This window comes from Drosophila navojoa, chromosome X (genome assembly GCF_054131105.1).
Source record: "Drosophila navojoa isolate 15081-1374.11 chromosome X, UAZ_NAV_1.0, whole genome shotgun sequence".
Lineage (NCBI taxonomy): Eukaryota > Metazoa > Arthropoda > Insecta > Diptera > Drosophilidae > Drosophila > Drosophila navojoa.
In genome coordinates this window covers 18,214,451-18,230,593 of record NC_142895.1, presented here as the reverse complement: position 1 = coordinate 18,230,593, position 16,143 = coordinate 18,214,451, and the positions used below count along the sequence as shown (strand labels likewise).

The window sequence follows — 16,143 nt, the reverse complement described above, 5'->3', positions numbered from 1 at the left end:
AAACACAATGCACGAATTGATCCAGTTTCGGTAATAAGCAACGGTAGGCGGAGTGCATCGTAAACCTACGCAGTGCAATGCGATCGGCATATATATATAATAAATAAATAAATAATATGTACATACGTATGTATGTATATATGTATATATCTACTCAATATGCATATATATTCATTATGCAATAAAAGCACTGCCAAAGACAAATCTGAGACTGAAGCAAAGCAGAGCGGAGTAAAGCCGAGCAAGGCAATGCAGAGCGAAGCAAAGCGTAAGACAATATACATAAACGTAATCAACATCCAAATCAATTTCAACCAGCAACTGGCCTCAAGTGGAGCTCCGTAGGCCCGAAATGGGGCAGAAAGAGCGGGCAGTGCGTGGCTGTATGCAGAGATGCGTTTGGCCAAAGTGAAATGGCAAGAGAGATGCCGATGATGATGATGATGATGATGATGATGCCAATGCTAATGCTGATGCAGCTTAAACCTGTATGCTAGAATGTCTAACATTGCTCTCTGACTCCTAGATCGAAGGTATGCACAGGTGTATTTGGTCAAGGTGAGCGAGCTGGGCAAAATATCAAACAGCAATCATCGCGAACAGCAGCAGCCGTAGCTGAAGCCGTGGCCGCGGCTACAATGAAATTCAAAATCCAAGATTCCGTGCCCAGCATCAGTTGCAGCTTCTAGAGCAGCCCATTTAACCGCTCTCTTTTGGGCACGCAATTCACCTGAGGCCCAGACACTGAGACAGTTAAATGACGTCGCTGTCGGCAGCGGCAGCGGCAGTGGCAGCGGCAGAGGCAGCGACATAAACAGCGACGGCAGCGTTGTCAGCGCCAGTCCAACCCGTTCAGTATAATTCGAACGCTCATTGAAAATGGTCTGCAGGCCGCGCATGCGCCAAGCTAATAGCTCCACGTTCACCTCCAAGTCGTAGTCGAAGTCGGTTTCGGAGTTGAAGTCGCGTGCTCGACATACACTATATACATATACATGTATACATATATACTCTAAATATATATATATGTACATATATATCTACAACATTTCATAGTCGAATTTGTATTTTTGTTGTTGTTATTTTTAGTTTTCTTGTGCTTGTGCAACGAAAGTTTAACGCCTGAAAAAAAAAAAAAAGTAAATCCCAATACGAATCAACAAAGTTGTGAAAAAATACAAAATTTGAAGACGTGCCAAAGGCGAGGCGCCAAACGTTTTGAAAATGTAATTGAAAAATTCACGTTGTGCTGGAAAGAAATGAAGCTTTGATAAGGCAAAGGCATGCGACTATGCAAAGTGCCAGCCAAACGACCTTGACACGAGGGCTGTGTGTGAGGGTCGCCAGTTGGGGGGACGCGGGGCGGTTTACAGCATGCAAATTGGCCAAGCGATTGGTGTGTGTTAACAATAAGGAGGGGGGGCGTAACTGGGCGTGGCAGTTAACAAATGTTCGATTTGTTTCTGTTGGCTATCCAACAATCGCCATCAGTGACGTTTGACCATGATTTAAGAGTTCACATAGACATACATACATATGTACATACGTATGTATTAGTCGCAGCCAGATCAAAGCTGTGCTAAAAAAAAACCCTTGACGACTATTAGCTATTAGTATGTCATAAATGTAATATATATGTATATATATATATATATATATATATATATATATATATAGATATATAGATATATATATATATAGATATAGATATATATATATATATATATATATATATATCTATATATATATATATATATATCTATATATATATATATATATATATATCTATATATATATATATATATATATATATATAATATTTATATGTAGATAAGAAATGAGTTTGGAATAAATACCTATATTGATCATACATATATGCAGATAATATAATATACATGCATGTATATATGCATGTGGGTAATATAAGGTAATGCTTGCACCGATAGGAATGTGAGTCCAGAGAAATATCTTATTCTGAGTTGCGATAACGTTTGTATCTTATATGATTAAACTGGGATTGATTGACGGGACTCGTTTATAAGTAGGTCTATGATAAGCTATTACCTTCAGCTGAATAATGCTAGAGATATTACCTATTTAAACGTAAGACAATCTCTTTTACTATTTTTTGACTTAACTGTAACCAAATTCACGCTATAAAACTAAAAATTTACCAAAAGAAAAACAAAAATCAGCTTTTTTTAATCAAGTTTAATTTAAACTGAATTAATTACTTTATACTAACAGCTTCGTTAGTAAAAATGATTTATCTCGGGCCGCGATGCATAGGCAAAGCGTAATTTTGTATTTCAAGTTCAATGCGACCTTAGGCTTCAGAGATCATCAGAGCTAGAGCCGGCTCTAATCTATGCACAGTCCAAGTTCAATGCGACCTTAGCTCGAGATCTCATTTGAGCCGGGCCTCACCTACTTAGCATATGCAACTCTTCTCGAGCAATAACCATTCTCATAGTAATACTGAAATGAATACATGGAAAGCACACAGAATTCATTACCGAGTCAACAAACAATTATTTCTAGAGTCTCATTTTGCCTAATGAATGACAACAACAACAACAGCAACAGCAACAACAGTAGCAACAAAAGACAACAAACAATTAGCAATGCTGACGGTGTAATAATTTTGTTACAAGCCAACGAAATGTCAACGCAACATTCGAAAAGAGCTTTTGTCATAACTTTTGACAGCATAATTAAAGTTAAAAAAGTAAAAAAAAATACATATACATATACATATATACATTAAGAAAAATAAACGACATTAACAACAATTTTAATAAGCAAAAGAAAGCATTAAAAGCTAAGAGTGTTTCATATTTGTTTCTGTTGCTGTTGTTTTTGTTTTTGTTTTGTTTTTGTCGCTTTTTCGTTTTGGTGGCACAGGTGAAAGTGTTAAACGAAGGGAAACAGCAATAAACTGGCAAATCAATAATAATAAAAAATAAAATAAATAAATAAAATAAGGTACCAAAAACCCAATTGACTGGGTAAAAGTTTGGCCAAAGCGCGGCAGAAAAGTGCAGAAGCTGAAAGCGTTAATGAAACTGGGCAAATATATGTATATATATGTATGTATATGTAGCTAGAGCTGATTATGTGGAATACTCGGACACATTTAGGCAGTGGCTGTGGCCAAAGCCGGCTCGCTTTTCTTTCGGTACTCGGTTTTGGCTGCGGCTCGGCGCAAAGTAGGCGTCTCCTTTTCCTGGCCACCCAAAACAACATTCACTCGTCATATGTAGGCAACGCTGGCCACTTGGCGCTTAACTAGAATTTAGCAGCAGCAACTGCGGCGGCAGCAACAAATGCGGCGGCAGCAACAAATGCAGCAGCAGCAGCAACTGCAGCGGCAGCAGCAACTGCAGCGGCAGCAGCAACTGCGACAGCTTTAACTAATACTTGCAAATTTGCCATAAACCGAAAGCCAGTCCGGCTGCAAACCGTGCAAAAACCGCTACTGCGGCAAAAATTCAAGCCAAAAAGCTGAAAGCAACAAAAGCATTTGTAACAAGTTGCAGTAAAAGTGGTGCGTATATGTTGTTGCGTCTCTCTTCAACTGCCAGCCAGCCTCTCTGCCACTCACTGTCTTCCCCACTTCCATCCCGCTCACTCTCCAGCTCACACCATCTCTCTTGGCTGACTAATGAAGCACATCGGCCTGAAGTTGATGATGAATTTTACGCGCCTTGTCGCCACTGACTAATTGACTAAAGTGAGAGCAGCCCGCAGTTAGCAGTTAGCAGTTAGCAGTTAGCAGCCCAGCGGCGCTTTCTCAACGGCTTGTACCGGAAATGGTGGCAGATGACCTTACTAGTCGGTTACAAGAAAAAAAAATTAAATTAAATTAAAATAAAAACAAAATACAAATAGTGTTAGTGCGTTTGTGTCTTAAGTCTTTTGATTTTATAGATTAACTATGATATTTTACAAGAAGCTAAAAAATAAAAACAAACTGAAATAACTATAAAATCATTGCATGAGAGTAGCAGCGCGTTTGTGTCTTAAGTCTTTTGATTTTATAGGTTAATTTTACTCTTTTAAAAGCAGCTAAAAAATAAAAACAAATTTAAAAACAAAATAAACTGATAGTAGCAGCGCGTTTGTGTCTTAAGTCTTTTGATTTTATGGATTTATTTTACTTAAAAAAATAAAAATAAAATCAACTGATAGTAGCAGCGCGTTTGTGTCTTAAGTCTTTTGATTTTATAGATTTATTTTACTTTTTTTAAAGCAGCTAAAACATAAAAACAAATTTAAAAGCATAAAATCAAGTGATAGTAGCAGCGCGTTTGTGTCTTAAGTCTTTTGATTTTATAGATTCATTTTACTTAAAAAAAAATTAAATAAACTGATAGTAGCAGCGCGTTTGTGTCTTAAGTCTTTTGATTTTATAGATTTATTTTACTTAAAAAAATAAAAATAAAATCAACTGATAGTAGCAGCGCGTTTGTGTCTTAAGTCTTTTGATTTTATAGATTTATTTTACTTTTTTAAAGCAGCTAAAACATAAAAACAAATTTAAAAGCATAAAATCAAGTGATAGTAGCAGCGCGTTTGTGTCTTAAGTCTTTTGATTTTATAGATTCATTTTACTTAAAAAAAAATTAAATAAACTGATAGTAGCAGCGCGTTTGTGTCTTAAGTCTTTTGATTTTATAGATTAATTTTACTTTTTTAAAAGCAGCTAAAAAATAAAAACAAATTTAAAAGCAAAAAATCAAGTGATAGTAGCAGCGCGTTTGTGTCTTAAGTCTTTTGATTTTATAGATTAGTTATACTTCTGTTTTATATACATACACAGCAATCGCCTTTTACAGCCGCTTATGTTGATTGTTTCTGTGGCTTAACAGCCCCAGCCAGCAATTCGTGTCTTAATTCTTTTGTTTCAATTGGCTTTTGCGCGTGACTTAAGGCCTAATCTGAGCTTACAAGCCAGATTATTCACAGCTTAAAGCCATTGCAGTAGTATTAGTAAATATTGTATATTACATGATTTACCCAACTTCGGCAGCAACAAGTTTGTGTCTTAAGTCTTTTGATTTTTTATTATATTTTGAGTATTGTTGGCTGCACTTAAGCATTGTATTATGAATCGATTAGGCGTTTTCTCTATCTTTTGATCTGAATGCAAATTTAGTTATTAGGCATACAATGGAACTTTCTACAGCTGGACTGTTTGAATAGATCAGATTTTAATTTAGTGAAAATAGAAAAAAGCTTGTAATATTCACAAATCAATCTGAAGCCAAGCTGGATGAAAAATCAAAATCAAGCGAAAATCCCAAAGGCATCAAAAATATATATCTATGTATAAATATTTATATAAGTGCTGTGCCATAAATTATGCGGACTTAACGATTCTTTGGACGAAAAACAAAAATTAAAAAAACAAACTTTCTTTAAGCCATGAAGGTGCTGATGAAGGGGTGCGGCGCATGCATTTGATGTTTTATGTTTAACCCAGTTAGGTTTCACATGAGCCGCCCAGTCGATTGTCATGCAGAGGCTGGAGCCGACTCTAGAAATAGTTAAATCGCTCTTCTGAAGGTCACTTTAATTACCAGTCAAATTACCAGAGTACTCTTATGCTCTTGATTAACTAAGCTAATGAAGTGCTATATCCATCTCTCTCTCTCTCGCTCTTCCTCTCTTAACTGGTAACAATGAACAATGGGAAAAATTCATAGCTGCAAGTCAATTGGTGCTCGAGTTGGCGATTATTTTAAACTACATTGTTGCGGCTTTGTTGCCTTTGTTGCTGTTGTTGTTGTTGTTGCTGTTGTTGTTGGTAATGAGAGAGGTCAAGTGAGCTTTTGTCGTCCAGAAAGTTTGCATGCAAAAGTTCAGGGCCAAAGCAATCGCAGTCCTACGGCTAGCCGCGTGAGAGCAATGCCAACTCTAATTGATCCATTATGTATTATGGTATAGCGAATCATTATCTTATTAGCGAGTTGGCTGGGATGCAGAGAAATGGGTTTATAATGGGCATCTAATGTGCTTACGTTGTGATTAGAATATGAGGTCATATTATAAGGTTACACGTATTAGATGTCAGGGCATAGAAAAAGAAGCTTATTGAACTGAAATTCAATTTCTTTGAGTTTTATTATAGATAAAATAAATTGATACCAATTTGTACTAAGCATATGAGAGATTACTGAATTAAGGTACGTTTTTTTAAGTTTGATATAATTTATGAGTTCTATTCTAAGTAAAAACTTTGATGCACTAAAAGTCTAGTTTAAGCTACAGATCTTTTGACTATTTAAGCAATTATAGAGCTCTAAGTTCCATAAACAAAAAACTCCCATTTAAACTTTTGGATTAAAGCATTCACCAACTGAATTCCCATTCTCAATTGTTCTGGAACTTTGCTGCCAATAAAATTTCACTTTTCAAGCAAGTCAGAATTCTAAAAAGCTCCAAGTTCCATTAAGAAACTTCCATTTAGGCTTTTGGATTAATTTAAAGCTCTAACAGGAGCTCTATTAATTCACCTTAATTTCCATTCGCGAATTTCGGGAATTTTTCGTTAATAAAACTTCACTTATAACATGATATAATTCTTAGGTTTGATCACGCCATTAGCCAAAAGTATATGGAATGAGCAGAGCATTAGCCAAGTCAACAGAGTCAAGTAGTGCTAATAGAGTCGAAAACGTTTGCTGCTTGGCTAATTATTGTTCATTTGTGTCAAAGTTGCTGGACCCTGGCAGCGCGACAATTTCACTTCCGTCAAATGTAATGTGTCTAGTTGAATAATAACAAAACGGAGTGTTAAAGAAAGAGACTGAAATGAAGAAATGAAAAGTAAAATGAAATTAATATGTCAAACAATCATAACACGAAACGCATCAATTTGCTGCGAGTCGAGTGGCAGGCCTAGGACTAGGCCATTGTGATGGCGAGCAGAGAGAGTGAGAGAGACAGACAGAGTGAGACAGACAGGGGGAATGTGGGATAATAATAATATAATCCGTATAGCTTATAAACTTAATAACAATAACAAACAGCAAAAAAAATTACTTAACAGCAACTTAATTGTTACCACACACATAGACACACACACACACACACACATGCGCGCGCAGTCGACGTTGACGTCTAATGCGCTTCAGTGAAGTCGACGTCAACGCTGACGTCTGCGTCGCCGGCGGATTGGAAATGCACTCACCAAAGATTGGCTCACTTTTTATACGGTTGCTGTTTGCTGCCGTTTGTTGTTGTTGTTGTTGTTGTTATTATGTCTGTTGCCGCAATTGTAACAAATTATTTGCGTTTTGATTGTGGCCAATGTAATAAACAAACAAACTCGCACACACACACACATGAATACAGCTAGACACGCACAGCGACAGCGATTATAAAATTAAAATACATTTTGTTTTTCTTGTTCCTTCACAATTGAAGTTTAATCGAATTTTTGCAAAAATATATATGCAAAGAGCATAAATTACGTATGCGACGCGTTGTACATGGCAGCAGTTAATTGTTATAGGAAATTGCCGAGACCATGCACGAAAAAAAAGCAGCACAGTAAAATAAAAATAGATAAAAAAAATCAGGCTAAAGCTATGCAAAAATAATTGCAATTAACTTGAGGTAAATTTATATATATATATAAACAGTCAGACTTCAGGGGAAAATTCGAGTTGATTTGATTTACGGCTTGCTGGCGGGAGTTAGGGTTCGTCTGAGCTCTGCATATTTATATCAATTGAGCAGAGTTTATTCACACACTGTGTGAAATATGTATAACAGTTTAGTTTAGCTTAGTCTGCCCGACTAGTAGATACCCTGAACTCTGCACAGAGCTAACATTGCAATATTTATATATTATTGATTTGTGCATGAATAAAAGGGCGCACAGACACTTCTTTTTGGCCTATTAACACGATCAGAGTTACCTAAAATTCAAAACACATAGCTCTGTATTCCTTACAGAAAACTGCACAGAAAATCTGAAAGCTCTATCTAAGACGATTTTAGGGAGAACGCTTACAAAATGATGTCATTTATCGATTTTTATCGATAATATGGAAAGTGTTAAAATCCTATTATATAGGTGACTATGCATTGAAAGTTAAAAGTTTCTAGTTCTTGGGGCTTACAGCATCCAGCCGGATAAACGGAAGGACAGATGGATGGGCAGAAGGACAGGCTGACATATGGGCAGAAGGGTAGAGAGGTAGACGGACAGCGGGGTAGACAAACAGAGGCGGGTAGAGGGGCAGACGGACAGAAGCAAAATAGACTCACGTACAAAAGAATGGATTGACAGAAGAGCAAACGGACATACATACATGATATGGCAACAGATACGCATGATTAGATCGAATGAAAGCCTATTCTGATCTGGAGTATATAAAGATGACGCCTCCTTCTGACTGTTACACAAGTTTCCCGCAGTACACCCTGAAATTCAATTTTTCTCTGCGTTCAGGGAAAACCTTTTCAATCGACGACCCCCACAATTGGCAGCTAATGTCTGTTGGTTTTGAAGATTAGGCACAAATGAGGTTTGCTCTGCGGTTTCCCACAGACCGAACGGCAGGCTCTCATTACATCATTATCGCAGGCATTCACACCTATCATCATTGAGCGGTGGCTGGCTTTGATCCGCATGCAGATTAATTATTATTGTGTGGCTCGATCGGCCAAGCGATCATATAGTACCGTATTATCATCCGATGCTCAAAAGCCCCTGTAGATCAGAAATGCCCATACAATTTGCCCCAACTGTCAAGTGGATTTCCGCGCAGAGCATGGAAAATTTTGTTGACAAAAGTGACAGAAAGCGAGAAAGACTGACAGAGCGCCGGCGAGACGACAAGTGCACAGATATCTATAGCCATGAAATGATATTACAAAATCGAAAATGAAATGGACAAAAATGAACAACAAAAAAAAAAAAAAAAAACAAGTAATTGCAAGGAAAATGTTTTCAATTATGAATAATGGATTGATGGAGGCGTTGCCATAGCAATTGATATACGAGTTTCTATGATTTATTATGCAAACTATGATTGAGTAGTTGACAGTTAGGATACGAGAGAGAGAAAGAGAGAGACAGGGAGAGAGAGAGAGATCCCATCATCCTCGTGGCAAAATGTGACGCAAGATGTTGGACCCCGGCCAATATAGATGACGATCTTGGTCAGCTCTTTTCGTCTTTTGTTTTTTTTTTGAGTTGTCTGTGCGGAACTGCTTTTACGGTCCATTGCCATCTCGCTGGGCCGAGCAAGTGCTTCGCGTACGCCGGCTTGTGGCCTATCGGAGCGTTTAATTTTCACTTAATTACCGTAGTTAAATCATAAATTAAATGACTGCCGTAGAAAGCGACGTCGAAAGAAATATTGTCGATCGTCTGTCTACGTGAACAGCTGGCGTTGACATGGTTAGTGTCCAGCGGCGAGGCCGTTAGCTAAATGAACTGTTAGATAATCTTGTCAAAATGAATGCAAAGACAACAACAACAACAACAACAGCAGCAGCAGCAACAACAACAACAACAACAGAAATAGCCTCATAAAATAATAAAAATTCACTCAGCAAGCAGCAACAGCAACGATTATGGCCCAAGCATTTCAGCTCTTTCAGCTAACTGACTAACCCGTCTACGTGCCGCGCATTCTAAATGGACTTTCTGCAACTGCAGCGCATAATACAGCTCGACCGACGACTCTGCAGCTGGAATGCGTAGTTGCGGCCCCCCCGGGCAATAACTGCAAATGGAACTGCGACGGCAACTGCGACTGCGGCAGCGGAGTCTGTGTGCCATTGCGACACGCTCTGGAATGATATCAACCAGCTCGCCAGCTAGTCAGTCAGCCAGTCAGCCAGTTAGCCAGTTGGCCAGTTAGCCAGTTGGCTAGTTAGTCACCTAGCCAGTTGGCCAGTTTTTGTTTCCTTTCAATCAGGCAGCGTGTCTTCCTGCAAATCTAACAGCTTTTCACATTCCTCGCGTTAAATCATGCAGTTGCCAAGATGTTTCTAGAAGTTAATCCAATTGGACTGCGACCTGGACTAGATATGTCCATAAGTCAAACAAGTTTTCGCTCAACGGTTCTCGAGATTGTTTCGCTTATTATACACATTCGCGAAAGTGAAATGAGTATATTGGTTTTGTGCCCATTTCCGTCTTGCTGTCTGTCCTGCAGTCCATCTTTTCATACCCCGAACCCATTGATTTTTTCATTTAACGTTTCTTCTATCTGGAAGTTCTGGTATTACAGCTAGAGATATTCTATTCCACTTAGAAATTGTCTAGAGCTATAAGCATAAATACTCAAATACTCATTTCCATGTGACCTCCTCCCAAAAAAAATTTCTCGCGCTCTACGAGGGCCAAGGCAGTAGTACCCTGTGTTTTTCATAGTCTTGAATCATTAGCTTTGAAATATACGTTATGCCAAGCTTATTCCCAGACTGGTGACCCGAAGTTCAAATTTCAAATAATTCCGAAACGAACAATTTATATATTTTATATATTTCTATATGTATGTATATACGCATGTGTTAATCTCTTTGATCTCACCGTCTCGTTCATTCACAGCCCAGCAGAATGGGTAGCTCAAGCCGATTGAGAATTCAGCTGTTGTTGCTGCTGATGGGCGCAATTGCCGTTAGCGCATTGCCGACTATAAAGCAGCAGGGACAGCAGGGCGGGGCCAATTATGTGCAGCAGCTGGACAAGAGTTTCTTTCAGCCACGTGAGGTGGAGCAAACCATAGACGAGGTGCAGAAAATATTGGCCAATGATCCGGCGTTGCCTAGGCTAACACGGTAAGAGATGATGATGATGATATTGATGATGGCAAGAATGATGATGATCATAATGATGATGATATTGATGATGGCAGTAAGGATGATGATGATAATGATCAGTCTCATGATTTTGATTATGATAAGTTTGATGATGATCATAACCATGATGATAATGATGATGATCACAATGATAAGATGATGTGCTGATTATGATCCTACTCATGATTATGATAAAAATGATGAAGTTGGTGATGATCATATCCCTGATTATGATGATGATAATGACGATGATGATGTTTCGCTTGATTACCACTAAGAAATTCCCTTTCCCCCCCTCCCCACAGCGGTGAAATCGAGGAACTGTACGAGAAGGTCACTCGCGAGGAGTACGAGAAGAGCATCGAGGCGGGCGACATGAGCCGCGCGGACAGCATGCGCGCCCTGATGCTGGTACTGCCCTACAACACGGACAACAACACCGAGGAGAATCTGCAGGAGCTGTACACACGGCCGCCGGTGACGCGCGTCATCGACGCCTACACGCCGCCGAATCCGATAAAGTTCATCACGCCCGACCCGAACGCAATGCCGCGCAGCACGGTGCCCGGCGGCAATCCGGCTGTGGCGGCCACCACCTACAAGCCCCTCTACAGCAGCCTGCAGAAGCAGCTGGTGCCGGCGCCCACGGCGACCACCTATCATCCGCCGGCGCCGGCGCCGGTCATGTACCAGCTGGCGCCGTCACTGGGCAAGCCCGGCATGGACTTTCAGCCGGTGACGCATGGGGCCCAGGCCTACGACTATGCCCGGGCGCAGGCCACGGCGGCGCCGCCTCGTGCTGCCGCCCAAACGGGTCAGCGCTTCAGCTCGCACTACAGCGCCAAGAATGCGCAGTTCCTACGCAAGCCAGCGAGGCCGCAGACTCAGAGGCCGGGTCAGGGTCAGGGTCAGGGTCAGTCCATCAGTCACAGCAGCGCCGTGAAGCCCGTGGCGGACATACTCGAAAGTCTGGGCATTGTGGGCGGCGCCGGCGCTGGCGCTGGTGCCCAGGGCTCTCACAAGCGTTTCGCCATCGACGACTACTACCCGGCGGAGAGTGCACCGCAGCCCGTCGTGGCCGTGGCCGACTTGCGTGGGCTGCAGGGCGCCCGCATACGGCCCGACGCCTACTCCAACTTCAAGCCGCTCAACATTGGCGAGGAGCTGCGCGTCAAGCCCGAGGTGGAGGGCTATCTGACACGGTTTGGCATTGTGAAGAAGTCGCCCAAGGCGCTGAAGAAATCTCAGGCAGGTGCCACCGCCACCGCGACTGCCACGGAGGAACCAGCGGGCGCCCACACCGAGCTCTCGACGGCAACGGCCAAGGTTCCGCCGCAGACCAATGCAGAGCTGGCCAAGCTGCTGGAAAATCTGCAGGAGCTGGAGCGCTTGCAGACAAAGAGTGCCCGGAAAACAATCAGCAGCACCACAGCGGCGACAACGACAACGACCAGCACCAGCACCACAACAACCACAACCGCCGCGCCGCCCACATCGATGCCGACGGCACAGCTAATCACCCACGGCGCACCGCTGCTCATCGAGCCGAAGAAGCCGCGTCGCCGCATCGATCCCAACATTGACATCAACTTTGCGAACGCGGGCAACCAGCAGAAGACGGCCAGCGCCACGGATGAGCTGTCCAAGCTGCTCCAGAATCTGCAGGAATTGGAGAAGCTGAAGATTAATCCAGAGAATGTGCTGAAGGCGGCGAGTCCTGGCACGCAGGCGCTCAGCAATCGCTTCAGCGTCAGCAGCAGCAGCACCACCACCACCACCACCGCCAAGCCAACCACCAGCAGCCCAGCGGCCAGCAACGATGCACGCGAGCTGCAGTTGATTCTGCGCCAGCTCCAGCAGCTGGAACAGTCGAATGCCGTGCGCAAAGCCACAACCACAACCACAACCACAACCACCAGCACCACAGTGCGTCCGAGGTCGTCGCTGGGCCTCGGCTTGAACTTCGATCCGGCTCAGGCGAATGCGCTCGGCGCGGCAGATCTGCTCCAGCTGCAGCGCTTGCTCAGCGACGACCGAGAGCTGGAGCGACTCTATGAGCAGGCGCGCAACAACAAGAAGGCGGCCAAGATTGGCACCACAAAGGCCACCACGACGCCCACAACCACAACCACGACCACGACGACGACGACGACGACTACGCCGCGTCCCACCAAGGCGGCCGCTGCTGTGGACCACGCCCAGTTCGAGGCGTTGATAACGCGCGTGCAGCAGCTGGAGCAACTGCAGCAGCCGCAGCCAACCACGCCGGGCTTCAGCACACGCAACGTGGCTGGCCACGGCTTGGCTGGAAGCCTGAGCCTGCCCAGCAACGACTACGCGCAGCTGCAGCAGCTGGCGGGCGCCGCACCGCTGGCCTACGACCGGGATCTGGGCCAGGTGGAGATCTCGACGGCGGCCTCGACGGGCAAGCAGCGACAGCGGCCGTTGAACAGCTTCGAGCGCAGCAACGGGCTGCTGCAGGATGTGCAGCCGCAGGACTACGTGCAGCTGCAGAAGCTGCTCAGCAAGGTGCAGGAGCTGGAGCGCGTGCAGCTGCAGGAGGCGCGCCCAACCACCGGCCATCAGCTGGTCACAGCCGCCTCCGTGCGTACCCAGAACGTGAAGAGCCTGCACGGCGCACAGATTGTCTACGCGCAGCCGGCGGCGATGCCCGATCCCAATCCCGAGCTGAATCTCAAGCTGGAGCTGCCGGTGTACAAGCAGCCGGGCACAACTCCAATGCCAAATGCTGCACAGGCGGAGCTCAGCTCCAGTGAGGAGCTGCGTGAGTTCGCCATGTCCCAGCCGGCCCATCCGCAAATGAGCCAGAACCTGAACCAGAACCGGAACAAGAATCTGAATCGGGATCAGAGCCAGGATCAGGACTTCAGGCAGTTCCAGCAGTTCTTTAGCAGCCTGGAGGACAATGGCGAGCGTCAGAGCTATCAGAATATGCAGCCCATCTACAAGACGGTGACACCGGCTCCGGTGACCCAAGCCGCAGCACCACCCGCACCAGCCGCACCACCCGCAGCACCGCCAACGACCAAGCCGACGCCAAAGCAAGCCGACTTGGCAGAGCTACAGAAGTTGCTCTACAATACGCAGCAGCTGCAGAAACTGGGCGTGGCACTGCCCAACGAGCTGTCCCAGCAGCTGGAGAGTCAGTTCCAGCCCAGCACCACCTCTGGCAGCACAACCACCAGCACCAGCACCAGCACTAGCACCACAACGTCAACATCAACCACAACCACGCCCTCGCCGCCCGCATCGCCAACACCCACGCACGACTCCTCCTCGCCGGCGGTGTTCTCGCTGACCACCAGCAAGCCGGCCTCGCCACGCCCACCACGGCCCCATCCCACCACCGAGAGCAGCGTGGAGCTGCCCGTGTTCAGCGCGACGAAGATTATCGAGGCGGCCATCAAGCGGGCGGCCAATCGCATTGGCGTCTCCACGGAGCTGCCAATGGGCCTGGCTGCGGGCGCTTCCGGCTTCCGGCGACGCAGCGACGATGACATGGACGTGGCCGCCGAGGATGACCAGGCTGGCGTGCTCGATGGCGATCTGATGGCCGAGTTCAGTGAGCTCAACTATCAGCTGGCCAAGCCAGAAGAGTCGCAGCCGGAGGCCCGTGAGCAAGTGGCGCTGGGCGACAATCTGGGCGAGCTGCAGCGGCTCATCAGCAACCTGCAGCAGCTGCAGCAGCTCAACGTGAGCCTGGGCCAGACGAAGCTAGCTGCGTCGCTGGCCAGTCAGGCGCAGTCGCAGGCCGACGCCAACTATCTGCAGTCGTTGCCACCGGGCATCGATACCTTCAAGCCGCGCAGACAGAGCGAGGACAACAGCACCACCACCACCACTACCACAGCGAGCACCACCAGCTCAACTCTGGCTGATTCGGATGATTCGGTGACAACACAATCGCCCACTCGCATTAGCCTGGATCTGGGCCTGGGCCTGGGTCTGGGTGATGAGGACACCGCCTCGCAGTCGAGCAGCGATGGAGACATTAGCACAAGCAGCACCACCGAGTCGAGCAGCTCCTCGACCACGGAGGAGTCACGCAACGGCTCGCTGGACGATCTGGCCAATTCGTTTGGGCCCGATCCTGTCGCCGAGGAGCCGCCACCGCCCAAAAAGAAGAATGGCTTCTATTTCCTAGCCGATTGGAATTCGTTCCTTGAGGTCGGCGACGGCGATGATCAGGTGGTGGTGCGTCTCAGTCCCAAAATTGGCGATCCCCGTGACTTCCTGGCGGTCTAGGAAACTCTGGGGCGGTGCCAATCAGCTGGCAGTGTATATAGCTCTTAACTGTACCGTTAACCATTAACATAAACCCTATCTCTATCGTAATTATGTGTGTGCGCGTTGTATTTATTTTAGTCACTGGATTTTTCTTTATTATTATTATTTTTTTTTTATCCTCCGCCGCCTAAAGACCTCGCTGCGGGTCGTAGTCATAAGTTGGGGCCTAAGCCTAAGTTCTAAGAGTCAATAACAAATGGAAAAGAAGAAGAGAAACCGAGCAGGAGAGTTGGAATCGAAAGCTAATAAATAAGCTCAATTACTGTACTAAATATTCTAGTTTAATAATGATGTGTAATAAATAAAGCCCAATGAAATTCGATTATGAGCTGTCTAAGCAATATCCTTGTCTGAACCGAAAAGTGCGCGAGGATTTTTTCCTACACTCTCTGCCCATTCGAGCTCGAAATCTATAAGATTTGAATTTTTTGCTGTAAATCCCTTTGTAGCATCCGTGGATTGAGTTTATTTCAAATAAGTGATATATTTTACTCTTTTAATGATATCGATTAACAGAGGTCTCCAGCTTTAGTTTCTCAATCATATCTTGTCCATTTTTTTTTAGCTGGGTTCTATAAATCTAGTGTGTCAAGTATGGAGTATATGTAAAAACGCAGATCAGACGGTCCTCTGGGTCAGATAACCCCGACAAGAGCTTACTTATCCCTAAACTACTCAATGCTGAAAAAAGGAGTTGAATGAAATTGTAAAGTTGTGAATATTTTTTACAAAATTCACAGATTCAAATATAAATATACAATATTTTATTGGAAAATGGCGTATGAGTAAAAGCCCAAAAGTTCCTTGGATTGTAATTTTATGCGAAGATAAACTATATTTCGATATCCAAGTTGGCACCGAACCAACTGTCACTGAAACTTAACATCTGGCAGGCACTAACGACATTTCACTCATTCAGTCGTAAAACTCATACAGTTCAAAACAAACTAAAGCCTCGTATCGAAAATACAGTTTTTCTTTGTATTAGTATTATTTTTTTTTTTTTGT

The 16,143-nt window shown here is 44.2% G+C and overlaps 1 protein-coding gene across 4 annotated transcripts; it reads left to right on the top strand.

The window, feature by feature from the left end:
- Positions 1–842: 842 nt before the first annotated feature.
- On the top strand, positions 843–15,183 carry LOC108656109 (uncharacterized). Of its 4 annotated transcripts, XM_089263750.1 has the most exons (4): positions 852–944; positions 1,090–1,226; positions 10,577–10,806; positions 11,133–15,183. In XM_089263750.1, the coding sequence occupies exons 3-4, from the start codon at positions 10,586–10,588 to the stop codon at positions 15,091–15,093; spliced, it is 4,182 nt and encodes a 1,393-aa protein (XP_089119876.1). In that variant the 5' UTR covers positions 852–944; positions 1,090–1,226; positions 10,577–10,585; the 3' UTR covers positions 15,094–15,183. The 4 variants fall into 4 exon arrangements, with proteins under 4 accessions (XP_089119875.1, XP_089119876.1, XP_089119878.1 ...); XM_089263749.1 differs by having other exon boundaries at positions 843–1,226; XM_089263752.1 differs by lacking the exons at positions 852–944; positions 1,090–1,226 and adding an exon at positions 3,398–3,547.
- The last annotated feature ends 960 nt before the right edge of the window (positions 15,184–16,143 follow it).

Coding starts and splice junctions, on each gene's coding strand:
- LOC108656109 (XM_089263749.1), top strand. CDS start 10,586: ATGGGTAGCTCAAGCCGATTGAGAATTCAGCTGTTGTTGCTGCTGATG. Junction 10,807..11,132: donor GCGTTGCCTAGGCTAACACG/GTAAGAGATGAT, acceptor CCCTCCCCACAG/CGGTGAAATCGAGGAACTGT.